The sequence below is a fragment of the Gadus macrocephalus genome, chromosome 18 (assembly GCF_031168955.1).
Source record: "Gadus macrocephalus chromosome 18, ASM3116895v1".
NCBI classification, from domain to species: domain Eukaryota; kingdom Metazoa; phylum Chordata; class Actinopteri; order Gadiformes; family Gadidae; genus Gadus; species Gadus macrocephalus.
The window spans coordinates 8,698,956-8,713,064 of NC_082399.1; the positions used below are offsets into that span (position 1 = coordinate 8,698,956).

At 46.5% G+C, this 14,109-nt stretch overlaps 1 protein-coding gene across 11 annotated transcripts; it reads right to left on the bottom strand.

Moving 5' to 3' along the window:
• Positions 1-121: 121 nt before the first annotated feature.
• Positions 122-14,029, bottom strand: sun1a (Sad1 and UNC84 domain containing 1a). 11 transcript variants are annotated; one of them, XM_060036464.1, is made up of 23 exons: positions 13,763-14,029; positions 11,130-11,306; positions 10,405-10,616; positions 10,232-10,258; positions 9,754-10,089; positions 9,249-9,371; positions 8,978-9,151; positions 8,332-8,400; positions 7,607-7,762; positions 7,327-7,425; positions 6,688-6,781; positions 6,391-6,449; positions 5,975-6,249; positions 5,279-5,569; positions 4,829-4,921; positions 4,522-4,607; positions 4,148-4,289; positions 3,454-3,819; positions 2,622-2,706; positions 2,405-2,520; positions 1,794-1,961; positions 1,535-1,627; positions 122-1,234 (listed from the first exon to the last, which is right to left on the bottom strand). In XM_060036464.1, the coding sequence occupies exons 2-23, from the start codon at positions 11,231-11,233 to the stop codon at positions 1,118-1,120; spliced, it is 3,285 nt and encodes a 1,094-aa protein (XP_059892447.1). In that variant the 5' UTR covers positions 11,234-11,306; positions 13,763-14,029; the 3' UTR covers positions 122-1,117. The 11 variants fall into 11 exon arrangements, with proteins under 11 accessions (XP_059892447.1, XP_059892448.1, XP_059892449.1 ...); XM_060036465.1 differs by lacking the exon at positions 13,763-14,029 and adding an exon at positions 13,479-13,573; XM_060036466.1 differs by lacking the exon at positions 13,763-14,029 and adding an exon at positions 12,542-12,596.
• Positions 14,030-14,109: the final 80 nt, after the last annotated feature.

Below are 14,109 nucleotides of genomic sequence, written 5' to 3' on the forward strand. Positions count from 1 at the left end.
TATTAAGTAGCTTTGTACAATAGTCAGCTAAATTAATTTAATGTTCTAAGTTTTCGATTACAACATACATAATGAAACCATTTAATTTCCTGGGATTCACTCCAAATAAAGTTCCCAACTATTCAAATATCAGATCTTTATTACAACCCTTCTGAAAATAATAAAAAACACATGTACAGTAGAAAAAAAGTTTCAAGAGGCTTTACAAAATGTTTGACACTAGTCACAAAATAATTTACAAAGCTTCCTGCTTGAGAACAAACTTGGGACAACAAAATAATTTAAAATGTCTAAATTACAGTGGGCACTTATAGTTAAACAATATAAAACTCTTCCAGTAAGTATTCATACATATAGATTTACATTCTTATATTTCTGCTGAAACTACTATTAAAATAAATATGAATTGCCAAAAAGCAACACTGACAGATATATTAGTACTCTTAAAATAGATAATTAGTATAGACAAGAAGCCTACATTAATTTGGCGTTCAAGCCATGACTGCAGTTCCTCATGCAATCTCTGGGGCTTTGGCAAAACCAACTTTTCCATATACTTGCTACCATATGTTGGCAGGTGGTCACATTGACTCATTCTTCACCACATTGAAGGGAAACCACATTTGTTGGACCAAAGTCCTTAGTGCTGACAAAAAAAGCTAAATTACAATAAAGCCAATACAAATCCCAGTTCAGTCTGTAAAGGTCCTGTATATAATATATCAGAGATCATCTAATTTCCCCATGCTTTCTCTCTGGTGTGCGAGAGTCTGATTCTGGTCCTTTGACAAATGTCAGGATGTTTACCATCCAAAATTGTGGTGTTCAGACTAGTTCATAATAAAAATAAACACAAATGGATGTGTTGCAAGACACAGCGACGCCATTCAAAAAGGGATTCCAGCTCCAGTAACATCCGACCCATCCACTGGACAGTGCACACACAGTCATATTCTTAAAGAACACCAACACTCATGTTCTTAAAGAACAGGAACAAGTATTACATTGGTCCACTCCACTTCCATATAGGGTAGTTCGACACGGAACTGAAGTAGTGATGGGGGAGAGAGGGAGGGAGGGAGGGAGGGAGGTAGAACGAGAGGGAGGGACTGGCTCCTCAGTCGTTGCTGGGTATACCGTGCACCCTGAGCCGGTACATACACGTGTACTCCTGGTTGCCCCAGTTGGAAAGAATGCGCACCTCAATGATCTGGAAGGCTTGCTCCTTCTCCTCCTGGTTAACACACACACACAAAATCTGATCAACAAAAAAAGACTGACACCATAGTTTGTTCCAACATGCTACCAGAGAACACATTTTTCTCTTCATTTTCCCTGGCACTAAAAAACTAATAACAAAGGTCACCACAGAAATGGAAAAACAGAAGGCTCCAATCTGAATGTGTAGGATCCAAATGTGTTGAGTTTACATTGACGGCATTCAGCAGAGGCTTTGATCCAAAGCGCCTTACAATAAGTACATTTGTCAAAAGTTTGTAGGGTGCAGCAGTGTAGAGTGGTGAGGCGAACTTACGGTCACGTGGTACGTTTGCACCGCTTCTCCATCCTCTTCATAAGAGTAACTGCCCAATAGCTGCCCTTCCTCCTGGCCCTCATCATCCAGACCCTAACATTAGGGGGGGGGGGGGGCAAGACAAGATGTACTTCATTAATCCCAGTCAGATAATGTGGATGTCACAGCAGAAGTACAGGACATTAATTATAAACATAATAATTGTATCTGAATTATGCAAACAAATATACACAAAACAACAACAAAGAAGGGGGCTCACGTAGACGGTGAAATCCCGCGGTGCGCTGCGCAGGGCCCCGCTTGGGGCCAGGGCTTTGGGGATGTGCTCCAGGGTGAAGGCCGTGGGCTGGACCTTCATGGACAGACGGATCACCAGGTAGCCCGTGGAGCCCCTGAACGCCCAGCAGTTCCCCGGCTGGACGTCTGGCTGGATACACAGGGAGACAAAGCCGTGAACCACGTGTCTGCGGACCATTAATCCATTGATACTCTACCATTTAGTCACATAGCAGAAAGTGTACCATTGTACTACCAACCCCGGGCAAGGGGTCTGGTCTCTTGCTCAGGGATGCCTACAGGGAGGCTGCAGATATGGGGGATTTCCTTCACCCACTTAGGATCTATAAGGCAGGGCATTCTAGAGGTGAGGGTGTTCTACTCCCAGCCGGCATGTTCTGTGTTCAAAGCCCAATTTCTGCAGTCTACCTGTAGGTATCATTGAGCATGGTTGCAAACCATTACCGGCTCATGAATGCCATGTACCGTATGAAAAACATAAAAGTCAACTAAATGAGTGCTAAAATGTAATAATGCAGGTTGAAAATGTTTGGTTTACGGGGTGTGCTATACAGTTAAACTTGACTGCCTTACTTGGATGACAACTCGAGGTGACTGGGAGAAATACCACAGAGGGAGACCGAACAGGCTGAGCAGGGCGGTCCTGGTCTCGTAGGTCTCCGAGCAGCGTGTGCTTAAGATGCTGCCACCTGTTGGTGAGAGGCCGTCATCACCCATTGTGCCTTGCAATAAATGATCCAACCATGTTAATGCGTCGTTAGTGATAGTGATCAGGAGAAGGGTCTCGGACCTCCAGACTCCAGGGCGTAGTCCGCTAGGCCGGTGCGGTCCTGGGAGTAAAGTCTGAGGGCGTTCCTCACCATCAGCTGCACTTCCTGGTTAGTCGGAGAGTAGAGATAAGAGAGGTTAATGTTAAAGATTTAAACGATTGACTGTTCAAATGAGCTGCACCGTCAAGTAAGGGAGTTAAAAGATGATCCAACTTCATGGTAGTCGAATGATATGATATCAATCATATATATGAAATAAACATGTTTATTCCCGATTGATGAGTTATTTTTATTCCATGTTCAGTAATTCAAAAAGATAACCTTGTGTGCTAGTGTATCTATCCAGCAGTCGTGTTCAATTTCCCTGGTTAAAGGTGGTTAAAGCCACCAAATCAAGATTATTTTTTCCACAGACAACGACATAAGAGCATTTGCATGTAGTGTAACAAATGCCACGCCCATCCTCCTGGGTCCTCCTACCAGTACAGTCCCTAGCTGTTAGGGTGTTCCACTTCTAGGGCCCAATCCAGCCAAACCGGTAGGCCTCCTTGAGGGAAATTCCTGAACCCCTACCTGCTCATGAAATCCCATTAACTCAATTAATTTTAATTAAGGTTACTCCTTCTAGTAATACCTTCCAATCCGCGGTGCTCCAGTCAAACCTACCTTTCCATACACTTGCTACCATAGGTGCATGGTTGCAGGTGGTCACATTTGAATTTAAAACCATGGATCAGAGTGATTAGTGCGGACCACAAAAATAAATAAATAAATAAATAATGCAAATCCCAAAGTCAGGTTGTTAATAGTAAATGTATCCTGACATCACTGCGACGGACTTCTGGTAAATACCTCCTCTGTCACTCCGGCCCCGGCCGCATTCAGGGAGTCCACCACAGTCTGCGTCACCACAGTCTGGCGTTGGTTGTGGTCGTCTTCCTCCTCCTCCTCCTCCTCGTCTACTTGCTCCCCGCGGCGCTGCTCCAGCTGCTTGCTGACATTCCTCAGGATGCTGAGCTCCAGGGAGGCCAGCGAGGCTCGCAGGTCGGCCCCGCTGACGTAGCGCTCGGCCAGCCACTCCAGCAGCGAGTCGGGGAGGGCCGCCGGGTCGTCGGCGCCGTCGTCAGGGGAGTCCGTCTGGGAGAGGGACACCAGCTGGTTGCCGTACAACAGGGCCCTGAGCTCCTCCCTCACCTGGGCTCGCACCTGGGAGAAGAGCTGACGGAGGAGGAGGGAAAAGGACACCATCATCAGGAGGTGCGGCTGGAGTCTAGGAGTTCATGTGGGAAGGAACATCGACTAAATCCACCGAAATAGATTGGATGTCATGATCCAATTAGGACATCAAGTTTCATCATACAACCAACATAGACTGAGGTCTGTAAAAAGTAGATGCATAAAGTTACTAAATAGCTTTTAACTCAAATACAATATTTGTCTACACAAGCAATGTGGTGGTGAATTTTAGCTAACATATGTATCTATCTAAATAAAGAGATCTGGGGAATATGCGGGAAGTACGTTTTTTTTTTTTTGGTCCTCCTACCGTCTCCTGGATGTTGTCCAGACGGTGACAGTGGTCCTGACATCCTCTCAGTCCGTTCAGGTCCTGTCGGACATCCCCCAGTGCCGTCTCCAGCCGGGAGACATCAGACCGCAATGCATCATGGAACTCACTGTCCACACCGCTGAGAAAATTACAAAATCAATAGAACCTTTTTACACGGGCGTTGTAGGTTAAAAACGGGCGTAACTCATTCAAAGCATTGGTCAGCCCCTTTCATGTCCCAGGGCACGGTAAATCTAGAGTACTATTCTAGTATATTTTACTACTTGTGCCCTGGTAAATCAAAGAACAGAATCGGTACACTTTACAAGGACAATCAGGCCTGACTTGCAATGCATCCCCGTCTGTAGTACCTGACCGATGTCTGCTGCCTCGAGGCTGAAGTTGGCCGAAGGGTTGTCGTCGTCGTAGCAACCGCCTCCTGTCTCTGCTGCACCTCCTGGAGGGGTGAAGAACAAAGCGATGGTTTGGTTCCATTAGTAGTTCTAAAGAGATTCCCCTCAAACAGGCTTCCTAACTCTCAAGAGGTCACACAGGATGAAATATAATATAAACAATAGACATTGGAACGGACAAAACGTAAAAAAAGTACTTATTTGCAAAATAAGAGAATAATGAGAAAAAGTGCACTAGAAATGTCTGAATTGAACAGTGCGTTACCTCCATCTTAGCTGTGAGGGCTTGCAGAAGTTGTTCCAGTTCAGCCATACGGAATGCCTGGCTCTTCTGCTGAGCCATATACTGCTTTCGAGTCTGGAACAAACCCATGAGATACTAAACAGAAATCCTCTTGCAAAACCCAAAACCCATCAAGAGCCCTTAGGTTTCTTAATCCTTATGCAATGCCTACTCCAATGTACATGTTTTCGTTGGAATAACAACTCTTGGGAAGCGAAATGGTAACAATGCTCCTAATTTTAAAATACACATAATTGACGCAAACATGACAGTATCATTGAATTCCGACATGGCGTTTTGGAATTATATTTGTGTAAGTTTAAACTCCACGATTACAGACCCTACCATTTTAGCCTTGTGTATGGTCCTCTACATTGACACCACTAGCGCATGAGCATCACATTACATCCCCCACTCAGCCCATTAGCTCACCTGCTCCCTGTGCAACCGGTCCTCATCCAGCCTGAGCTTCATCTCAGCCAGCTTGTCCTCCAGCAGTCCGTCCAGCCAGGGCTCCAGACTGGCCCGGTCCGCCTCCACCTGGTCCGGCTCCACCACCACCAGCTGCTGCTGCCGCCGCCGCAGGCCCTGGTACAGCCCCAGCACCTCGCCGTGCATCCGCTCCGCCCGGTGACCGCTGTCCTCTACGTGCTCCCACAGCTGGGCCAGACTCTGCTCCAGCAGCCGCAGACGCTCAGAGTCCCCCGACGAGGCCGCTTCACCCTGCGAGGGAAACAGCCATGCATGGCTTTACTTCAGAGATGGACTTAAACGCAGACATTTCTCCAAGCTAAGTTTTATTTGAAGCCATGTGCATCCAAAAACAATCCATAAAAGCAGGAAACCCTTTCCTTTTTCCTACTACGAATGGAATTTATTGGCAAGTAGGAATTATAACTTTGGACAGGTTTTATTTTACGCCTTTTTTTGTACAACATATTACAAATTTCCAACAAATAGAAATATATAAAAATACATAGACGAAAGAAAACTATTGTGTGCAGGTGCTATGCGCAATTAGGTGTGGATGGAGACTCAATAAGGGCCAAGGCCGCATTGGATGAATTCAGAAATAAATTATTTAGTTTTCACTACAATGCAACAGCGGTCCACCACATCCCTGCTTACCTCTCCTGCTTCATCTTTCTCTTCCATGGCAGGAGGCAGAAGATAAGGAGGAGGAGGTTCAGTGAAGACCTGGAGGTCTGTGGACCGGTCCAGGGGGCTGGGGCCAGCCTGGTCCGGGGGGCTGGGGGCAGCCTGTCCACTGCCCTCCTGGGGAGGCTTCAGCATGGCGGCCAGGCCAGGGAAGCTGGTCAGGGGAAGGGCGTCCCTCCAGTCTGACCCGTCAACAGGCAGCATGGAGGACAGCACGTCTCTGGGGTCCCACCACCCCAGGAGGGCTGAACAACATTTAGCGTTTAGTATGCGCAACTCGGTGGATAAAAAGAGGCCACGCGACAATAACCAATGACACGCATCAGATTACGACCTTTGAATAGGTCATGCGTGTAGAATGACAAAAGAAATGTTGACTAATTTACCAGACAGTAGAAGTAACAGGAGGAGAAGCAGTGCAATCCTGAATAGATTTGGAAGGCACCTGCGAAATACAAGACCAGATCCTCCTTGTTTATGCAAGGCTCAGTTATAGGATGCAATAACATACATTTGTTTAACTGCAAGCAAAATGCATTAGCAGATCAAAAAATAGATATTAATAATAAATGAGGTGTCAAGTTCCATGAAGCAGAAAGCCCCAGGCTGTTTATCCAAACATCAAATATCACTAAAGCCCCACTCCTAATGTTATCTTGCTATTGGCAAAAGTGTGAACTCACCAGACCAGGAGGAAGTTCTTGAGGAGGGACATGAAGGAGGAAGTGTGATACCATCCTCTCTCCAGCCAGCGCAGCACACTGGATCCTACCTGCCCTGGACACACATGAAGGGCAAGGGCAGGATTAGTCTCAGTGTCCTCTAGCCTGTGGTCCCTGGATTAGGGATTTAACAGACATCCACCAACTCGGTTAATCATGCAAGTCACAGAGAGACCGGAGATCCAAGCGGCTGGGAGGGAACTATATTGAGCGGCTGGGAGGGAACTATATTGGAACTCTATACACCTCTCGTTGGCTGCCGTCACAACAATGCATGCAATTTCACACGACTACACTAACAAAAGATTGCACAAAAATGCATTAAAAACGCAGACCAGAAAAACAACGATGGCACTAAAGCAGGTAGTCATGCCGAAATTTAAATTGCCAAACGTTGCCAAATTGCCATGCAGAAGAGTGACTTTGAACAGGGAATGTTGACGTCCAAAGTTAACCAATCAGCTAAAAGCATCCGTACGCATGCGCCCTCTCTCCCTTAGAGAGATAGAGAGAGAGAGCCAAAGCCAGAAAGAGTGAGACGGATCGGGAGGTGCAGCGGCCCCTGGCAGGTGAGGAGGGGTGAGCGGGGAGCGTTGTAACCTGCGGACGGGCCAGACTCCCTGAGGTCAGACAATCGCTTCTTGGTTACAACCCATCCAGCTGAGCCAGCTCTCTGAGCTAGCTGCCAAACATAGGCTCCTAAGGAGGAATATGAGCAAGATGTACAATCAAACACACCAGAATCTCTTCCCATATCTAGACAGTCAAACCAGAAAGTCCTGACTTGTACGAAGATAAAGTCAACACGGATCCTTTATTTGGATAGAACTTATTGTATTCTATCCAAGTATTGAAGTGTTTTAAAAGTAGGTTAAATAACCTGCAGAGGACGAGGCAATCCACAACAAGCCCAACAACAAGTAGAGAACCGAAGACAGAAAGGAGTCTGATGATGAAAATGGTGAGGATGACGGCGATGAAGAGGAGGCGACGATGGTAGGTGGTTGTGTCGGCTTGTCTTTGGGGTCGTCACCTGCTAATACCCGCATCATTTGACATGACACATGTTAGGAGCTACATGTACCAGGTAGGAAAGCCAAATGGAATAGACAGTTCACTCTGTATTTTAACTAGTACTAATCAGTCCACAGTGTATTTGAACAAGTTCTAGTACTATCACATTAAACCAGACTGTCAAGTGACGTAACAAGTAGGCTACTGGCAACATCACTTTGAACCAATGGAGGAACCCCATACGGTCTAGTTTGGACCAACCAAAACAAATCCTGTTTAAAAACAATGCTCTAAAAAAAATGCATTTATTCCTCTTCTATACTAGTTTAAACCATGTTCAAAAACAGTTGCATTATGAATCTGAGAAAATAAATGAATTGCATGTTAAAAACAATGCCCTGAATTTGCACTACATGCTTTAAAAATATAAAGATCTGTGATAAGCATCAATCACAACACTAAACATGATGCTTCTTTCCCTTTCCTGGAGTAAGAGAATGACAAGTTTGCGAGAAACCTAATCCTGCAGCCGACACGTCGTGAAACAAACACTGAGAATTGGACTGTATGCGTCTCCTCAAGAATACTCACACAGAGAGCTGTTCTGTTTCTGGTCACCCGGGCCCGCTGAATCCATGTCTCCACCTGACCTGGAGGAGGCTGCGGAAAAATTAATTAATAAAATAAGCTCAGATTTTGTGGTCGTTTAAGCCCCAAAGATTTGTGAGAAATTCCAACATGGCCTCAGTGCTACACCGCCGGGCTGAGGAAGAATTTGCATTTCCCATGGAAACAGCCAAAGCAAAAAGGGTGGAGTCGTATTTGTTTGGGAAAGGATCATTGCAGGTGACTGGAACCCATGCTGCATCATTAGCATAAACAAAATGAAAATCAAAACGATCCAGTCTATCACCATCGTGAGATTGTTGCAGGGTTCCATTGACTGAAAACATGGATTCCCTCCTCGTGCAGAGACCAGTGTTTCGAATAAAGAAATAAGACGCCTTAAGAGAAGCCAAACACTATAACCAAACCCCTGTGGAAGAGAAGACCACCTAGCACAAATCAGAAATGGCGGTTACATCAGCTTTCTCCCTTGATAGGACTGCAAAGAGAGACACTTTTACACCAAAAAAGTGAAAGTTGGAGAAAACACCTGGTGAGAAGACCCTCCCATCGTGGTTCCGATGCGTTTCAGTGACAATATCATTCGACCCCCACTCAGTACCTCCATTACCCAATTTTCCTATGCCAGCATCAGCAGGTCTCAAGCGCCAGTGGTCCCAGCCATGCAGGACAGCCTGCCTGACCTGCGAGCCTGACCTTCGGAAGACCTGCAAGCCTAGGTTCAGTATCGACACGGCAGAGACCTTGGCCTCTCTGCCAACGGCCAGGATCCAAGGCACAACACCTATACGGGTTTGACGGAGCGACACCTCTAATTACAATGGAGACCAGATATGAACCGTTGAAGGAAAAGGGTCAGTAGTTTTGGATGATCCAGCTACCTTCATGGTCCAGGTGCATCTTGAGCAGCACGTATTTGTAAATCAGTGTGAGGAGCAGAGCAAGGGAGGCTGCCGTCTTCCTGCATACACGCCTCACAGAGTCCCACATGGACACAAACACACCTGATAGAAATATCGGTCTTATGCATTACTGATGCCCAATGTGGAGATGATTAGGATAAAACTGTGCAAATTAAACCAATAATACGTAGGATATACAAATCGTATAATTGCCATTAGTGACGTTATACGACACCCAAGCAGGATCACTCCATGTAAAATCACCAAGAATAATCCAATAAGACAACAAAAATGTATTATTACGTAAGCCTCGAGAACAGGAAAAGTCTCCCTTCAAGCACCCATAAAATATCACCATATCGCATACAAAAACTAAAACAGACCTAACTGAAATGGTATCTCCAGACCGTATCCAGCTCCAGTTCACCCTGCTCTGCTTAGTGCTACCCCGCCCTCTGCTGGAACAACCAGACCATTGCCTTACCCGGCTTCCCCTTGCGGCTCTTGTCCCTGCAGTAGATGATCGAGGTGGGGGACGTGGCAGCCGGACTGACCGAGGTCCCCTGGTGCTGGGCACCGGAGTACAGCGCTGACGACGGCCCCACGGGGAGTCTGGAGCTGGGGTTGGGGAACTTGGCGGAGCTGTGAAGGGCGCTGGGGCCCTGCTTCCTCTCTGCGGGCAGGGAGTAGTCCCTGCGGGGGTGGCCGTTGACCATGGAGGTCTGTGTCTGGGCCGGGATGCTGTGGCAGCGTCCGTCTCCGCTGCCGACCAGCGTGCTGTTGGACAGAGCGGTGCTGTGCTCCAGGAGGATCGTACTGTCTGGGATAGCGGTCGGAGAGGATCGGTGTAAATATAGCGTACAGCTGACTACGATAGTATACTACTGTGTGCACCGTCTATGGATATACAGGCTAATCATACGGTAAACCTTAACCAAAATGCAAAAGTTATGCAAATGTACCTTGTGGATCTTCATCGTCGTCCAAACCTGTGTATCAGAGGAAGACATCAAGATAAGCCGTAGGATTCAACAAGCAAGCTACTCATATATCCACGCGTGCAATAACAACATCCCAACCGAAATCCCTGTTCGTCATAACCACCATTGCCCCAGTGCAACCACGGCCAGCGTACCCCAGTAACTGTCCATTAGGGTCCTCTCCTGGTAGGAGGACTCGTCCAGCATGGAGGAGATGAGGGAGGCGTCCGAGGCCACGCTGTGAAGGCTGCTGTCGAGGTGCTGCTGGTGGAGGGAGGGTCTGCGGGGCGTCTGGAGGAGAGACTGCGAGCAGGAGACCGACAGGTGTGGACGCCGCAATGACTTGGACGAGTTTTTGATCGACGGCCTAGCAAGGAGAAGGAGAATTAATCTGAAGATCAACACATGCTGGTAGGCAGCTGAATGCAGGGGAAACTCTGCTTCCTACCAGGGTAAACAACAACAGTAGGCCCTGTTCTAAATGTACAACTTAGATGTTCAAGACAGCCCTTGAACAACATGTGTCTTAGTTGCATTGAAAAGTGTCACAGGGATACAATTAAATTGAGGGCTGTTGTTCTACAGCCCCAAATAACCAAAAAGTTATGCTGCATTATATTTTAAATATAGCTGTCATTTGGTGGATACCTATACGTTTTGTCTTACAATGCTGACACTGCCAGGGTTAGAGGTTAAATTCCGAGCCAGGTGTTACGGATGAATTGCCATGCTCCAGTGGACGGATACACAACCCCCCTCACCGCCCATCCATTATGTTTGAAGTACCCCTATTCTACCACCAGGTAGCCATATTATGAAATGCTTTAAGAGACCGGAGAGACTTGAAGAGACAGAAGCCCGTCTTTTTACACCCACTTACGTCTGTTCACTCCTGGGTGGCACGCCCAGGCTGAAGGAGGCGCTGCCATAGGGCGAGCCCCGCTCATGGGGGGGCGTGTGAATCCTCAGGCTGCGTCTGGACATGGCGGCGGGGGGCCGCGGGCACGGTCGCTCCGGCTGGTCGGATCTCTCCTCGTCCAACACCGCCCACCAATAGCTGGACGGATGAGAGCCAATGACGAGATGAGAACTGAATGAAACGGCACTGTGCTCGTCGCAAACTGGGGTCGAGTCCCGGCCGAAAGAGCCTGGGTTCAACCTCTCTGCAGGTTACCGGTGGGCAGACTTGAGAACAATATCCAACCCCTAGATGCTCCTGAATGACCAGTGTATGAAGTAGCTGTACGTCGCTATGGATAAAAAGGCATCAGCCAACATAGCCCGATTATATTAAATACAATACTTCTCCGAAAAGTGTCAGATTTTTGGGCTCCTGCCTCTTTTGCCCATCATAGGGTCCCCCTCTGGTTTACCCGACAGAGCGAGGCAGTCGACAAGATCCAAATGGCCCAAAGAAAGAACCCCTCTAGGAAGTTCAGGACAAACCAGTTTGGACTATATTTAAAGCCTTGGGGAGTCCGGTTCCCCCTGGGATGTCCCAGCAGTGTCATGTTCTCCGGCCAGTGCTAGGTTGAACAGGAAGAACCTTACAGGTTAACCCAGAACAATAACCACAATAGGGATCAAGTAGACAGCATGAAAGTAGGGAGAACAGCTAAACTTGGCGGGTCTTAATAACAGCTACTGGTATTCGAGACGCTAGGCTGGAATGCCATCGAATGCCAGACACACACACACACACACACACACACACACACACACACACGTTCTGCGAGTGGCCAAAACAGTATCAGCCCGATAACTGCAAGGCTAATCTACAAGACCTGCCGTTAGATCAATGACCTTTGAATTCATCCGGCATATCACATGGTTCACAGGCAGACAGAGACCTAACTCTGAGACGGATTAAGGATGAACACAAAGACAGACGATAGTAAGTGTGCCACACTGAAGCCGATCAAAACAGTAAGGTAGATCAAAAATAAGCAGTTGGTTCCTTACACTCTCCTTTGCAGTCTCCCACCCGAGTCTAAAAGGGTGCCACATGAAAAGGGACCACTGCCAATAGTTATATTAGATGTACCACATATACAGCAAGCAGTAAAAATAGCATCATTTAAAAAAAAAGCACACACAAACAGGATAGGATCCAAGTCACCAGGGAATGCTCACAGACAGAAAACAACAGTAATACACACAGGTCAGTCCATCCCCAGCACTCCAGAGTACCCTCCTCGTCATCGGTGTTCATTCCACGGTGAACTGAAGGCAAGACATCACATACACGCGCACATGTATTCTTAAAGCATCAAGCACCTTAGCCCTACTTACTGTACTGCTGCCGCAGCAGCGATCACTTCCTGTTAGCATGCCGGACAGAGCAGCAGCAGCAGCAGCAGCTTACTGATTAACTCACCCCTCCCTCTCCCTTCAGCTACCACCTGTTTAGACTGCCGGCAGTATTTTCAGTGTTTGATCGAGTATCGCCAAGCTAAAAGACCCCCATATTACAATATAACATGCCAGATATTTTGTATAGCATTAACTAGTATCTGTAAATGCAGGAAAGTATGCTTATTCATAGTCTTATCCACAATGTCCAGACTACCTTCAGCAAGATGCCTTACCCTACCTTCTCCTTGATAACATCTCAAATCAAATGCACTTTAAATAAGGAGAAATCTTAAATAGTTTACCACTAATATGGTCGATTAATTTAATCAGAAAACTATTGATTGCTATTCTTAAGGTCTCATTAGCCTTTAAAGGCGTTCACAATTACCCATTTGAGATAGAGGGGTGCCTGGAGAAGATGAGTCTCTTCCGAAAACATAAAAAAAGTTACATTGCATACAATTCTCAGCAAGTCTAAAATGTGATATGATTGGAGTTTGTTTTGCCTAGTCAGTCAAGACATTTATTGAATGAATTTGAAGAAACAAATTATGGAACAGCCAGCGGCTACATAATACAAATGACTAAATCAGTTGGCACACCATACCTTTGGATTACCCAGCTTCCCTCTCATTGAGCCAATTGAAGATTTTCTAGGGATGTCCTCATTGACACTGCTGTAACTTTAATTAGACTACAGGGGGCAGTAACTGCTAATAGGCTAAGATTGGTAACAGGTGACATCCCCTGCCAGAACCACAGTTTGGTTCTTCCCCGACTGTTTGACTGTTTTGGTTACCGTTTAAAAATCTATTGGTTTGACATCTGAGAAACAAGTCACGGCACCCAGTCATCAGAGTCCAGTTTCACTTACCACTGGTAGAGAATATAGACGTAGAGAATCGGGCCCGGCTAACTTCCTATTCCAAACAGCATAGTTAGCTTTAACAGCAACTTCAGAGGGGCTTTAAATAGCTCAACCAATCGGCTTGGAATCATGACACGCTGGCGGAGAAATTAACCAATCATAGCCCATGGTGGGCGGGACCCCGCGAAAAACAAAATGTCAACACTTTGAGGGACTAAAGGCAGCCAACGCCAACGACGACACATAACATTGACACTCTTTGTTGTATTAGCGTGACACATATACATTACCTTTGGAGAAGCCCCGATGTGTTTTCTCCTCGCCACTTCAGTTACGTGTCAGTGACGCAGGTGTCCTTTGCTACGGCTGGTGATGCTAACCAAATACTGGCAAATCGACTATTAAATTTAGTTTTCTTCAAAAGGCACTAACATAAAAACACCAGAATAAAAAATATATTCGTCAACAGTCATGTGGTTCTGCATCAAATGTTAAATGTTTTGTCCACTGGCTCCAGACTTCTTGCTAGTGCGGCATCCCACCTAGTATGACTGTGTGAGATTTGACCGGTCTATATAACACTTACGGTGTATTACCGCCCCCCTGTGTTTGGAAGGGGGTATATAAAAACAGCACC